This window comes from Dunckerocampus dactyliophorus, chromosome 8 (assembly GCF_027744805.1).
Source record: "Dunckerocampus dactyliophorus isolate RoL2022-P2 chromosome 8, RoL_Ddac_1.1, whole genome shotgun sequence".
NCBI lineage: Eukaryota > Metazoa > Chordata > Actinopteri > Syngnathiformes > Syngnathidae > Dunckerocampus > Dunckerocampus dactyliophorus.
Genome location: NC_072826.1, coordinates 15159918 through 15175521, shown reverse-complemented (window position 1 = coordinate 15175521; position 15604 = coordinate 15159918). Strand labels below are relative to the sequence as shown.

At 42.0% G+C, this 15604-nt stretch overlaps 2 protein-coding genes across 4 annotated transcripts; one reads left to right on the top strand and one right to left on the bottom strand.

Moving 5' to 3' along the window:
* Window positions 1–3803: 3803 nt before the first annotated feature.
* ilrun (inflammation and lipid regulator with UBA-like and NBR1-like domains) lies at window positions 3804–8799 on the bottom strand. 2 transcript variants are annotated; one of them, XM_054784568.1, is made up of 5 exons: window positions 8496–8799; window positions 7080–7177; window positions 6737–6934; window positions 5339–5643; window positions 3804–5271 (listed from the first exon to the last, which is right to left on the bottom strand). In XM_054784568.1, the coding sequence occupies exons 1-5, from the start codon at window positions 8651–8653 to the stop codon at window positions 5236–5238; spliced, it is 795 nt and encodes a 264-aa protein (XP_054640543.1). In that variant the 5' UTR covers window positions 8654–8799; the 3' UTR covers window positions 3804–5235. The 2 variants fall into 2 exon arrangements, with proteins under 2 accessions (XP_054640543.1, XP_054640541.1); XM_054784566.1 differs by having other exon boundaries at window positions 3812–5271; window positions 7023–7177.
* Window positions 8800–10521: 1722 nt separating this feature from the next.
* Window positions 10522–15331, top strand: snrpc (small nuclear ribonucleoprotein polypeptide C). Of its 2 annotated transcripts, none has more exons than XM_054784860.1 (6): window positions 10522–10589; window positions 11192–11234; window positions 11350–11458; window positions 11655–11714; window positions 12935–13039; window positions 14943–15331. In XM_054784860.1, exons 1-6 carry the CDS (start codon window positions 10582–10584, stop codon window positions 15059–15061), a joined length of 444 nt encoding a protein of 147 aa, XP_054640835.1. In that variant the 5' UTR covers window positions 10522–10581; the 3' UTR covers window positions 15062–15331. The 2 variants fall into 2 exon arrangements, with proteins under 2 accessions (XP_054640835.1, XP_054640834.1); XM_054784859.1 differs by having other exon boundaries at window positions 14940–15331.
* Window positions 15332–15604: the final 273 nt, after the last annotated feature.

The window sequence follows — 15604 nt, the reverse complement described above, 5'->3', positions numbered from 1 at the left end:
GTCTAAATACATACCATATTTCAAACAAAAAACATTTACATTTCCCTTTATTTCCATATTTCTTCACATGCGAATAGAACAGGCTTCTTAGCTTCTAAGATGTTGCTTATTTTCTGTGACATTTTCTTTGTTTTTTAGTTCCGACAACTTAGAGGTCGACCAGCACCACAAACACAAAACACCGGACTTTGACGTTTCCACTGTATTAAATCACACACACAGAGTAGCTGTCCTCCTATATGCTGTATATACGCCGTATATATAAAAATGAAAATGAAATTTGCATGGCAGTTTCTTCAAGTGCCGTGTGAACTTTCCTTTGGATCTGAAACAACATTGTCACGCTTCAGCGCTGCTGAGCTAATAGAAGCTAACAGACGGGATGTTAATGGCGTGCATGTGAGTCATGAGCGTGCAGGTGTCCCCCTATGTCAACAGGTGCCAGTGACCCCACCCGCCAGGGTCGTCTCAGCAAAGTCAACAAGAATCCTCGGCTCTAAACTACAGCTTGACGAGCTATTGTTGCAGGGCAGGAAATGGTTATTTTCACACGTGGGTCGCTTAGCGCGTCCTTCCGAAAGATTGATGAAAGAAAGCGATTGAATTTCAGAACAGGATGCTGAATGTTTGGATCTTGGACACAAATTACAACATCATCGTATTGACACAAATATAAGGCGGTATTGATCTGAAAATGATCTGGAAAAGACAAGTTCCAACAAATGTCTCTGTGCTGTAATTTTAACGTTGGTCTTTGGTCCGTGTAGCGTTCACAACTGAGTGCAACTGCACTCTTTAAAAGGATATTTTAGAAGCTTTTTGTGAAATCTGTGCTGGTAAAAATAGAAGAGTATAAAAATAACAAAACTTGCTGAACTACATAAATAATATAAAACATTTTAATAAACATTTTTATTGCTAAAATTTGTATTTTGCACATTTGGATCTTAATGAGGTTTTAAGTAGAGCTACAATATGCAAAAGCAAGAAGGGGGAGTGAGACAAAAAACACTTTGAAAAAGTAATTGATTGAAAACAAAAATTAAACTGAAATAGGCTGTTCATCAGCTGATCAAAAGTTTAAGACCATCGCTCAAAAAACTCTCCAAAACAGAACAAAAAATGTTCCCAGTAGGACTCAGTAATGAGTAGCTCCACCGTTCTTGTTAATCACTTCAAAAATGTTTTTGGGAATGCTTGATGTGAGTGTTTCCAGGAGGCGAGTGGGAACATTGCTCCAAGTGGTGAAGATGGCTTCACCAAGGGCATCAACTGTCTGGAACTGATGGCCATTTTTATAAACTTCCCTTGCCATCCATCCCAAAATGTTCTCTTTGGGATTTAAATCAGGGAAACATGCAGGATGGTCCAAAAGAGTGATGTTATTCTCCCTGAAGAAGTCCTTGGTCAAGCGAGCATTGTGAACTGCAGCGTTGTTCTGTTTAAAACCCAGCTGTTACCACACAGACGAGGGCCCTCAGTCATGAGGGATGCCCGCTGCAACATCTGCACGTAAGCATCCGCCGTTTGACGACCCTGCACCACCTGAAGCTCCAGTGTTCCACTGAATGAAAAAGCACCCCAGATCATGATGGACCCCCCTCCACTGTGCCGGGTAGAAAACATCTCAGGTGGGATGTCCTTGTCATTATCCCATGTTTGATGCTCCCTGGCAAAATCTAAACTGGGAGTTTTGTGGTGTTGAAGGAGATGAGGTCTTTCAATTCCTTTTTTGTTTTTTAAACCCTTTTCCTTCAGATGCCGTCTGATGGTTATTGCGCTGCAGTCAGCACCAGTAAGGGCCTTAATTTGGGTGGAAGACCTCCCTGTGTCTTGATGGACAGCCAATTGGATCCTCGGGCTCAGCGCAGGTGTGATTTTTTTGGGTCTACCACTCGACTTTTTTGTTCCATAATGCTCAGGACCTTTCAAAAAATGTAGAATGACTGTCTTACTGCTCCCAACCTCAGCAGCAATGGCACGCTGCGAGAGGCCTTGCTTATGCAGCTCGACAATCTGGCCACGTTCAAAAAGAGAAAACTTCTTAGCTTTAGCCATCAGGAGGGCATGACAGTGTGAATGCCTGACAGAAAATGAACATTTTGAGCAGATCTTCGTTTTTATAGCCTGTGGTCTTAAACTTTTGATCAGGTGATAAACAACCTATTTCAGTTTATTTTCAATTACAAGTTCCAAATGTTTTTTGTCTCACTCCCCCTTCTTGCTTTTGCATATTGTAGCTCTACTTAAAACCTCATTAAGATCCAAATGTGCAAAATGCAAATTCTAGCAATTTTTCAACTGGTCTTAAGATTTTGATCAGGTCTGTCCATACAAACATTTTTAATAAAATAAGTAGAGAATCCATGATTTTGTGATTTATGATTAAATGTATAATTTGATCAATAACTGTAGCTTTGTTGTTGTTTTTTTTTTATTAAATATATTTCTGAAAGTACTTTTCCAAGCAGTTTTTATCACCTATTCACCACATTGGTTTGTGAAATGAACAGTTTAAACAAGCCATCTAATGTATCATGGCAGCGTTTTAATGTGGTAAAAACTTCCCTAAAGGTCGCTCTAGTGCAGTTTATCGACGGATTCTTGGCTGACATTTGTCGTTTACAACGCCTGCAGGCGTTCCCTCCCTCCTGGCAAATAAAACCCACAATCGTAATATTAATACTTTCCTGCAACAAGCAGATGGTGCATGAAGACACACGGCTTCTTCCCGTCATGTGACTTTACGAAGGTACCCATACCCAGTTTTGATTGACACTGTCATTGGGGTGTTCATTTAACAATGTTTATGATAAAAGTTGTCCTTTTCACTGGTGTATTTTACTTGTAAATGTATATTAGTATAGTTTCCCATCTCATCTCACCAAAATATGTTTTAAAAACTCCAGAATTGCTGTACATCCTGATCATAAAAAGAAAAATTCAGACCCGTAATCATTTATATAGAATACATTCACAAACACAATAGTAAGTATACAATCAAATGAGAACCAGCACAAAAGCTGTATTTGAGGATCATTAAATTGTGCAGGTGTACCTAATGAAGTGGCCAGTGCGTGTGATTGTGTGTGCTTCGGACACCAGTGTGAAATGAGTTTGTTTGAATTTCTTCAGATTAGATCAGAAATGACACGTGGTCCCCAGCCTGCAGCATGTGTCTCCAGACGCGCTGCGGGCGAGTGTGTGGTGAAGCTAGTCACTAGCCGGCTAGTAGCTAGCCAGTGTGTTTTGGCGAAGTGTCAATGCGCCAGTTATGTAGTTTGATCCGCATAACATCGTTGCTGTTTGTCTATATGTGCCCTGCGATTGGCTGGCGACCACTCCAGGGTGTACAGCGCCTCTCACCCCAAGTCAACTGCGATAGGCTCCAGCCTACCCGCGATCCTAGTGAGGATAAGCGGAATAGAAAATGAATGGATGGATGGATGGATGGATGTTTAAAATCTGGGGGTCAGGGTTAGGGTTTTGGTCAGGGATAGGGTGTGGTTTGAGGTTGATGTTTCGGTTTGGGGCGGTATTAAGGTTGGGCTTGGGTTTAGAGTCGGTGTGAGGCTTTGAGCTGTTTTAGCTTTTAGCTGTTTTGTGTAGGTTGAAACCCCAGTTCGGGAGGTGGCTGAAACCTCCTCCACATGACACAGAAATGGCAGAAAATGTCACTTTTCTGTTTTGTCTTTTTTTTCCCCATGTCACAATTTTTTCAATTTTGAATATATTTTGTTTTCAAACTGCTCGTCTTTTCTGACTTGACAGCAGTTATCAAAGAAAACAAGCATGTTGACTCAAAAGCACCAATGAAAGATGGTAGATGTGATAGAGGTGCGTCACTGGACCTTTTGTATTAAAAAAAAAAAGAAAGGTCAATATTTGCGCTGTTGCACTCGTGCACGGAGGTGTAGCTGTCTATCAGGCAGGCACACCTTCAGCTTTCATTGAATGTCATTCACATTAATTTGACAGAACTGTAGGTAGACTAGCTATTAATACTAGACGTCATGTGTAGAAAAGGCAACACTTTTCAAACAACTTTACCCATTTTATTCTCCATTCAAAAATACACGTTCAAAGTCGCTGTCTGACGTGGTGATAATGACGATGTAAAACTCACTATCATGAGGACAATTTGGTGCAGCGAGCAGGTTTTAAAATCTTTAAAGCTGTGAAAGACAGAAAGAATGCATCACATTTCACAACAAGCCCAAAATCAAATCAAATCTACTTTCACTATCAGAAGTCATGAGAAGTGTGTGTGCAAACAGCAGTAAAAGATCAGTGCTGACTTTTCCCTCCAAGCAGAATCACCTTTCAATTTAAATCTGTAGAACACACGCACAAAGGATTTAAAATAGATTTCTAGCACCACCTGCTGGCCAAGAGTGGCATTGCAGCGCCTGCAGAGTACAAATAAATAACGTGGATTATGAATGAGTTGGGCAGTTAGCACACACACCCACGCCCCTTGCATTGTAACTTTTAAATGCAACACACACACACAAACGAAGACGTGGAAAAACACAATCACTCACCAGGCAAAATAGACTTTTCATGGCTTTTTAAAACCTTTTCTCACACTTCAATTACTCATAGTGTTTTTGCACTTTTGCACACTTTGAAAGCCTGCCTTAAAAAACACACACATACAGTATTGTTCCATGAGAGGGCTCCCTTGCGGCTGGATGCCCTCATGTTTTAGCATCATCTTTGGGAGTTCCTACACAGGAATTTGTAGACATAAAAGTCGCAAGATTGATGCCTTAACTGATGCTGGATTTTGACCTATTTTCATTTCATTTGACCTTTAAGGATTATTTAAATGATAATTGGGTCTGAAAGGCCGAAAGAAGGGGCCTTCAAAAACTCCAATAGTTCTAAGTTGATTAACACTCTGGTTTGCGCTGCTGTGACGTGTATTTTGACTTTTAAGGCCAACATCTATAAAAGATGGCCAAAGGATGAGCAACCCGACCTGTGCAGGAACCCTGTGGAGACATCCCGCACCCTCGCAAATATCCCGTCCATTCGGGAGTGGTTGGTGATGGAAATAAAAAATGTAATCAATCTGAAAGAAGCGTTCACACATGCATCGTCTGGCTGATGTCTTTGTGTCGGTGAAAGAGGGTGCAGGGCTAGGAGGAGGGGCTTGTTCAGAGTCATTAGAAAAACAGTTTATCCCCGCCCCCCTTTAAGGACTCCCAGCTGTGAGGTCTGTTTGTGTCTCTAGCTCTGTCCAAAAGGAAAGGGTCCATGAACACCCTGGAGAAGACAAGCATGTTTAAAAATCTGTGTTGAGGCCATAAAAATACAAGTGGAACTAGCGTACCTGGTCACGAGTCACTGCTGACACATTAGCTTGGAGGCCGTTTGACGCCCTGTTGACGGCGTTGTGAGACGGTCTGTTTTCGTCCCGTGGGGCTGACTCCTGCGTGTGCTCCCATGCGCCGCCGGCGTCACCGATGCTGCAGTCCGCCAGTTCCCGCTTGTTCTTCTGCGGTGAGGCGAAGGGGTTAAAGTCCTCCTGCACGTCACGCTGCGGCTGCGTGTTGAACTCCGTCTCAAAGGACGACAGCTGCTGGGTGACGCCGAGGAGGCCGCCGACTTCCACGCTGAGAATCACCCAGATCACGTCTGTCATGACGACGTGGGGACAAGAGGGATCAAAATGTCAAAACACTTCACTGGCTTTTAAATGTTAAATGTGCACCATAGTGGAAAGGAAAACAGCCCTCTTTGACCCCATGGTCATTTACTAAGTATTGCACAACACAACAGTGACAGAACCAATGTTGGAATAGTGGTAAGGACCAAACTGTTCAACCAGTATTAATACCGCTGAGAAGTTCAACAGTACAACAAATGTAACGCATGAGTTTCACACCAACAGCTGAGTAGCGCAAACCACAAATAAAGTGCACGCAGAGGTAGATAAAGCTGCTGGGTACTGACGACTCAAACTTCAAATGCAGCTACTGCTATCTTGTGGCGTTAATAAAAACAACATCAGGTGGTTGTCTACAGTCACAGCGGTTATGCAGATATTTTCTGACCTAACACTTGAGACTTGGTTATTTTCTTTTGTAGACCACGCACCTGTGACTTCAGGAGACATGATTGAATAGAGACATTAATTGAAGCGTTACTTCAATCCCATGCAAAATGTCTATTAAAACCAGAAATTGATCTGGGCCCAGGTACCTTTTTACACGGACTCAGACATAACATTAAATATTATGGGTATTTATATTGTTAGTTTAATCTGCGCAGCAATAACTGTATTAGTATTGTATATTGCAGGGGTCACCAACCCGTCGATCACGAGCTAGAAGTCGATCTTTGGGACTTTGCTGATCGATCGCGAGAATATTAGACAAAAAAATGTATTACTACATTATGGCCCTCCCCTCCCGGAGAATTTCCAACAGGCACGCATTTTGACCACCTTGCCTTGCCGCTCTCCAGGCACGCAGCCCGCAAGCTCCAGCCAGGAGTCCAGTGCCTAAAACCCGACCGGACGTACCATGAGCGCACATACGTACACCAGCTTGTCTTGCGCTCAAACTGTACATGTCTATAGAAAAAATGTCGCAACTCATATTTCTCCACATCATAATAATGTGAACAATTAATACTTTGTCCTAATTTTTCTGATGAGTCAAGGAAATAAAAAAAAAAAAAAAAATAGTATATAAATTCCTCATCTAGGTCTTTGGTTCTCTCCTACCTCCATAGAACAATCCTGTGGCTGTGCACATCCGCCACTGGCCTTGGTACATGCCCGGAGAGGTAGGACTTCTCATCTGCACACTCACATCTGCAATCTCCTGGGGCTCCAAAGACTTCACCATGACCGTGTTCACATGGCCAAACTGATCCCCGCCAATGTACTTCAGGCACACACCGGGCGGCCATGACTCTGCCCCTATGCCGCAAACAGAAAAAACTATGAAACCTGCAGTGAGTATGTAAAAAAAAGAGGCACGCCCTACGTGCAAAGACGTGAGCCAAACCCGAGTTCTGTATCCTCCAGGTCTTTGTGAAGGGTGTGTCTGGAGGGACTGACTCGCCTTCGCCAATCGTCACGTCTTCAACAAAGGACATAGAGGGCGTGTTGATACTGGGACTCTCAAAGTCGTAATATGCACCGATAGCAGCCTGTAGGTTCCTGGTGCAGCACAGTGGGGGAATGGTGTTAGTGTGAGCAGTGATTTTAGGATAGCAGTGTTATATATTAGGACATGGCCACAAAACCTGGGGTGTGGTTACTTTCTGTATCTACAATTCATTGGGGAAAGTTTTGCATGGTTCCTTTATCCAAAGTGACAAAAAACAAACTTCTCCCTGCACACAAAGGACACACAACCGCTGCACAAAATCAAACCAACGCCCGTAAGTCAATAACTTCATGTTGTATTGTTAATTAAGTTTTAAAAACATGAGATAATGTTGCACATTTCTTATGACACAAACCAAAAACCTCAGTTTTCTGTTATGTCTATTGGGCTGCAATCAGCACCAGTAATGGCCTCTTGACGGGACAGCCGATCGGATCTTCCAGCTCAGCACAGGTGAAATATTTTTGGGTCAACTCCTTGACTTTTTTTTGTCCTATAACCCTCACGATCTTAAGAAATTAAAAAATACCGTGTCAAACTAACCAGTGGCCTTCCTTGTGCAGTTCAACAATCCTACCACGTTCAGAAAGTCTTAACACTCTTTGCCATCAGAAGGTGTGAATAGCTGACACACAGTGACATGGAATTCACATTTCTGTGCAGATTTTGGCTTTAAAAGGCTGTGGTCTTAAACTTTTAACCATCTTACAAAAGCATGCTTGAGCTTAAATGCAGTTTTCAAAAAAAATTCCTGCTGGGTTTTTTTTGGTGCATTTTTAAGCTCCTTAAGAGCAACAGTGCAAAATGCATATTCTTACCATTTTTGAACTGGCCTCAAGATTTTGATTATCTAATATCAAATTATAAAATGTTTTACTTTTATATTATATGTGTATAATCATATATATATAATAATATAACATAATATAATATATAAAATAATAAAAATTAAGACTAAAAATCATTCACTGGCATTGAAATCCGCCAACGCGTCAAGACCGATGACGTCACCAACCGAGCGTAGCGTAGCTGACGTAACATTGAGCGGGCTAGCTAAACCGGAAGCCTCCCTGGACTTTAATTAACCCTCTCATCGGCTAGCTTGCTTGTGTTTACCTTTAAAAGTGTCACTTTTATTTATATCGCAAGTACTTACTATGTCACAAATGATCGCCAGTGGTCTTGTTCAGTGTCTGACCTGTTAAATAAACCGCTACGAAGTTGTTAACACAATGTGTTTGGCTCCATTTTATTTGAAACATGTATGCTAACAAGCTAATTGTGCTAGCTAGTTAGTTAGCCGTCGAGTCGATGTCCAGTGGCACCACCAGCAGGGCCCTCCTCCTCGCTCCTCATCCCCGGACTCACCAGTTGGTCATGTCCAGGAAGAAGGCGCAGCCGGCGGGGTTGAGCTGAAAGCCCAGCAGTCTCTGAAACTCCGTGATGAGGACGTCCTTGTCCGTGGTGCCCATGCAGCTAAACTTCTGCATGAGCTCCGCGTCTACGTCCATGTCAGTGCCCTCCATGTGGGTAGGAGGAGGACAGGGGGAGTCCTCTCTCTCTTGTGTCTCAGTGGGGTCTTAGGCCTGGTCTAGCCATGACAAGCAGCTCCACAAGCACGACAACAAGCGTCAATGCGCATGGCTCGACAAGGGGGACGAAGTTTGACGTTACGACAGCACCGCGCGTCACCTGCGCCAATCACGGCGTTGACGATGACGTCATCTGTTGCTATTTGCAGCCCTCCTCCTATTGGCTCATCGCTCCAATCCAACTTCCTCATTTTGCAGCGAAGCATGGTTTATGAATTCATTTTGAAACATTCAAAAATTGAGACCTTCTAAAAGCTCATTTATATATGATTATGTACACCTAAAAAGTGTAAGTGTCTCATTTATAATAATTAAATACAGGAAAGAGATCACAGGCCTATCTCCAGCTACCAGTTCTAATGTCCATAATTTTGGACCTGTGTTCACAGCTAAACCCTAACAGACTTTGTTTATTCCACTGCATTTAGAATGTAATCATGAAAATTGGTTGCTGTATCAGCTGTAAAATATCAGGGCCAAGTGTTTAACAAAAACAAAACAAAAAACCTTTTCAATCCAACTTTCTTCCGGGTATCCTGCTCATGTCTTTAAAAAAGGACCATCCCTCAGGTCTGATGTCCCTGGTAGCCTGGCTAACTTTTGTTTTGTGCCATGAACTTGCAGCATTTCTCTCATGCAATTATTTCTGGGGTTTGTATGTGTTCTTTTACAATTTGCATCATTTTCCTTTTGCATTTGTTTCTGATCCTGCAGCTTTCTTGCAGTATCTTTAATTTGCAGCATTTTTCCTTTTTTTCTTGTTTTAAGGTGTTTGTGAGTTTGGAGTGTTTGGACGTTGCTGTGTGTTTGCCACTGTCAGCTATTGTATAGTCACACTAGGTCATTCGTACCATGCTGGACTTCAGGTCCACCTTCCTTCCCTTGTGGATCTTATTTTGAGTTGTTTGTTATTTATATTGTGCAAGGTGGCAGCTGTCATTAATTACTTGTGAGAAGAACAATCGCATTAATTAAATGACACATTTTTACTATGCAAAATGAATGAAGTCACGAGTGAACGAGTATGCTGTGTAGTTGACTTTTGGATTATTTGGGCTTTTTGTATTTTTATTTGTATTATGAAATGTGTCAGTTATCATTAAGAACCAACGAGGCTACTTTGCATGTGTGCATGCAATCATGACAAGTACCTCTTCCAATCAGGAGGGAAAGTGTACTGAACTTTAGCACACACTTACACTGGCCAAACATTCCAGACTTTCGGTGTAAAGTAGACCCAAGAACGATACATCTGGCCTAGTGTGAGCATGCCATTTGACTAGGGCGATGTTTCTCAAATATTTATACTGTATTACAAAATTCTATCTATAATCAAACACACAATCCCAAAGAATGAATGTTTAAAAAAGTTCAATAAGATGATTCCAAAGCCCTATCCCAGCTGACATCGGGCGAGAGGCGGGGTACACCTTGGACTGGTCGCCAGCCAATCGCAGGGCACATATAGACAAACAACCATTCACACTCACATTCATACCTATGGACAATTTAGAGTCGCCAATTAACCTAACATGTTTTTTTATGTTTTTGGAATGTGGGAGGAAACCGGAGTACCCGGAAAAAACCCACGCACGCACAGGGAGAGAGAACACGCAAACTCCACACAGAGATGCCCTCTTTCTGACATGTCAAAGGAAATTAAACAATTCCTGTTTTAATCTCGCAATTTAGTATGCATGATAAACTGTTTTTTAATATTTAAAACGTAAGCAGTTAAGCGGACCCTAAAAACGATGTTGCTCAGCTTCCACCCGGAACTATTTGTGCCCAGGACACATTTCTGGTGGGAACATTTATTGGGAACACTCGAGTCGACCATTGAGCGACTCTCATTCCGAAACATGCCTAAGTGAGTGTGGATGTTTTCTTTGTTCGTAGCGATATAATTTGTGTCTCCTAACTTTAAGATAATTGAAAAAAATGTTAACAATTATTTCTAACTGATTCTGATTTTAAAAAACAATTAACCTAATCGACCCATGTATTGAAGCTTCGCTACCTTTGTTCCGGCTCTGTCTATTTGCTGGAGCCAACCTCTTTGCGAAGGGAATTCACTAGAATACATTTTTCATTTTGTACTATTCTAAGCTTGTGATATAATGTCAGTAAATACAAATTTATTAGCACTGTATATACATTTATTAGAAATATTACATAATTTACAAAACTGTTAGGAATTCGTCGCTTTTTCTGGTATTAGCCGTGTCCCATTGTCAGTAAACATTCAGAGATATGATTAAACTAAATACTTGCTATTACGGTTGCTATTATTTCTGACATTTAACCGGTAACCGGTAATTTTGCATCATGGATTGTCAATAGCATTGACTTTAAGATAAATAATGGAACATAAATGTGGTGTAATACACAAATTCAAACATGTTTGCAGTTGTAGACTTGTTGTGGTGCTGTTATTCATCATTATTCTCTTTTTTTGTGTTCATTCCAAAGGTTTTACTGTGACTACTGTGACACCTACCTTACACACGACTCGGTAAGCTTTCACCTACAAATAAAACTACCCCGACTCATTACGCTTGTTGTAGTGTCCGTCGTATGTACAGGTGTACTGTTATCTTATTTTCTCTTCCCTGCTCTTGATTCTTTAGCCTTCGGTGAGGAAAACCCACTGCAGTGGCAGAAAACACAAAGAAAATGTGAAAGATTACTACCAGAAATGGATGGAAGAGCAGGCCCAGAGCCTTATTGATAAAACGAGTAAGTATTGTTAAGATAGTTGCGTAGTATTTTTGCGTCTGTGCCGTTATCTACTCCATGATGTGTAGCGAAGACAGATTTTTAACAAGGCTGTACTCCTGTGTGTTGAGTGAAAATGAGATTTCCATTGCTTGTGTGGAATTATAACGCATGGTACATGAATGATTGCTGATGACTTTTTCGTTTTCCTCAACAGCGGCTGCTTTTCAGCAAGGAAAAATACCCCCCACACCATTCGCAGGTGCACCCCCTCCAGGTAGGATGTTTCGAAGGACTGTACTGTAACAATCAACGTTTAGTGCTGCTGGAGGAAATCCAACATATTGTGTTAGTAGGCCTGTCACGACAATGGATAAATCGATTTATCGAACGATTAAAAAAAAAAACAGCTGGTTGATAATTATGAGCCCTCAATAAGTCGACATGTACATACAGTATATGCACGTCTGCCACATCTGTTTGTCTGTCTGTGGTCCACAGGCTGGATGACAAGAGGGTTCACTTTGCATGTGTCTGTGCGCATTGGCTCTATATGAAATGAATAAGGATGAGAGTGAGCATCTTCGCATCTAATAAGCCTCTTTGTCCCAGTAGTGGAGGAGGCGGCTACGTACACGGAGTGCTAGCAGTTAGCAAGCAGACGTGAATGTGAATGAAGACAAAAGCGATAGTTTCTAAGCCGAATGCCACAGTTCCATTGTGGATGTGCATCAGAGCCTTCCTCCTGACAGTCAACGCTTACTGAGGCGTTTGGGCGTCAACATTAAAGTCGATTTCTGGGCCTCACACTGGTACACTACGCTTGAGTTCCATCTAGTGGCTCAAATGTGACACAATGATCTTTGAATGATAATCTTAATGATAACATGGCTTAAAGGTCAAAATTATCGATTGTCGATCATTTGTAGCACAATCATCAACTAGCAAATTTTGTTATCGTGACAGGCCTATGTGTTAGTAACTAAAGTGCAGCAAGCAAGTGATTTATTGTCGCATTTATGCAGGCATTCAAAGAGAACCGGACTGAGCCCATGCACACTGAGTGTTGGCCTGAATTACCCTAAGGCTGTTGTTACGGCGAAGATGTGCTACAAATAAGTAGATTACAGGAATATGTTTCCAGCTTCTTCATCTAGCAAGGGGCGGGTCAGCGGGGGAGTATCATGTCCATGAGGAAGAAGGTTTTTCCTTCATGATGCCATGAAAAGCCACAAAGGCGAGCATACGAGTGAGGGAGACATGTTTCGTGCTCATAAACAGGCTGTAGCGACATATGTTACTTTTAGGGTGCGTTCACACTTTAAACGGACTGCAGTTCATTTGCTCTGCTTGTACAGTTTGGTCGAGTGTGAACACAGTCCGGACCAACCGAGACTGTCTGAGTGGGCCCAAATAAAAAACCCAATACACGGGCAATTTATGTACTTTGATTTACATGTTTGTGTAAACGTACCGTATGTCTTGTATTTAACACAGGTGGTCCTCCACGTCCAGGCATGCTGCCAACCCCACCCATGCCTGGCCCTCCTATGATGCCCATGATGGGACCCCCGCCTCATGGAATGATGCCCGGCGGTCCCGGTAAGATCCATTTTACTGTAATTTCCGGGCCATAGAGCGCACCGGTACGTAAGCCGCATCCACTAAATTGAAAACTAAACTAAACCACTCAAGTCGTCTTCTTCAGCATCACAATGGAACAGCGCCATAATTCCTTCGTTATACACTTTTCAGTTTCTCTCGCTCTCTCTTTCGTTGTCGCTCTTTTGAGCCATTAGCCATTTAGCTTGAGCTAAAGCTCTTCATCACACAGCAGTCCAGCCTTTAGAAACGCATTGATAATGGACGGTTGGCGGTCCAAGTAGTCCAAACAGAAGTAACAGTAATTTTCCACTTGATCAAATTTACTTAAGATGTGTCTTAAAAACGTGATATTAGCTTCTGCTTCATTTGTCCACATTACTGCTTCCTGTAGCTGCACTCTAAGCATCATCGGAAATAGGGATGTCCCGATCCACATTTTTTGGCTTCTGATCCGATACGATTTTTTTATAGTCTTGCCGATCCGATCCGGTACCAATACTTTTCTTTTTTTTTCTAATATGCTTTTGTTACAAATATGATTTTGTGGAATTGAATATGGTTATGAAAATAGCTCTTCAAAGTATTAAAATAATGCAACCAAAGTATTGCTGAATTTACTTTTTTGTTACACAGCATGACCAACAATATTGTTTGGCTTTTGGAACAAACCTCTGTGAGTCAGATCCCTAATCCAATAAAAGATAAAATTGGAAAAATGGCCGTGCAAGATACATTTTTAGGGTAGGACGAATCATCTGACATGGTTATGGGTCATTTTGTGGTGTGATTTTGAATATATGACTGTGGTGGTGGTGCGTTTTCTTCTTCTTGGGGGTGGTGGGAGTCGAGGTGCAACCAGCTCTGAGGCGCATTACCTCACCTACCGGATTGGCCCCATCTCGTGGCGGGAAGCTGATAGTATCCAATCTTCAAAATATAGCGGCTCGGCAGCTGATCCCTAATGCAAAATGTGTTTTTTAGTAGTAGCGGATTATACAGTGTTCCCTCGTTTATCATGGGGGACAGGTTCCCAAAATAGCCTGCAATAAGTGAAATCCGCGAAGTAGTCAACTTAATTTTTTTTTCAATGATTATATGTTTTAAGGCTGTAAAACCCCTCACCATACACTTTATACACTTTTCTCAGACGGGCGTTAACAAGTTGTCATTTTGCTCCTGTTTAAACACTCTCAAAAAAGTTAAAACCTTTGTTTGGTTTTAATGATCAACCTACAAGGTTGGACAGAAGAAATTAAGTGGCTCGCATGTATTTCACTCCTCTGACAGTGCCTCTTAATCCTGGCGCCGTTCCGCTGTACTGTAGCGTTTTTGTATCCTTGTTAAAACATGTTGCTCCTGCTATTTTCCTCCTCCTCGAACCGAAGATTCATTTATTCCGTAATCGCGCCTATAGCCGCAACTTCGACCTTCCTTCAGCACGTCCAGAAATCCAAGTTTTTGTGCGATGGTTAGCATCCTTCTCTGCCTTTTGGGTGCGACCGCAGGTGCCTTTGACGGTGTAAGACGTTTCGTCAACGTTGTGGGTGTTGTCGGGGATAAAATTTTTCGAACGCATTCTCATACTGCACAGGAAGGCACGGAGGAGATTGGCTAAGGGACGGTAGTCCATTGTCAAGCAACCAGGACGCAGACACAATGCATGGGTTCTTCCTTAGCCAATCAGGACGCAAAACACAATGCACGCTCATACGCTGTAAAAAAAAAAAAATACACAAAAAAATTCAGCGAGTCTGCGAATGGTGAAGCGTGACGTAGCGAGAGAACACTGTACACCGGAAATTATGGTACTTCTGCAAGAGAAGCTTCATTAACTTAGACCAGCATTTTAACACTTCCTGGTATTGCCCTCATCTTTGCTCCTTGTTGTGTCCTCCAGCAGGAATGCGTCCGCCAATGGGAGGACCCATGCAGATGATGCCAGGACCGCCTCACATGATGCGTCATCCTCGGCCCATGATGATGCCAGTCAGGCCGGGCATGATGAGACCAGACAGATAAGACTGACATGGACGTTTCTGTTATTGTTACCACAAGGAGGCGCTGCAGAGTGATGAGTGATGAACACATGCATGTATTTATTTCTTCAGTAGCACACGTCTGCTTTCATAGGAATCTGTACTGCTTGGTTGTCTCACTCTCATTCTGCAGACACACCCATTACAGCATATTTGATTTTCTTTATTGACCATGTTTTTACCTTACTTAGTTTTTTTCACATTACATTGCTTTGAGAAATAAAGCAGTCATTTAAAGCTAATATGTCTGTGTGTATTATTAGATGTACCGACAGATGGAGCCAGAGAGTTATAATGCCCTGAGAGCATAAATGTGATGAAATTAGTGATGAAGTGCGAGCACACGTCTTATCACTGGTCCATCACTGTACAATAACGACAAAAAAAAACGGTCACGTGACTGTCAATCCTCACACGTACATTTCATGCATAGTTTACTATGAAAGATGATTCAGTGCTATGTGACCAAACATGTCTTCAGAAATATTCAATGTGAAGCTATTTTTTCACTCTAAAGGGCTCAAAA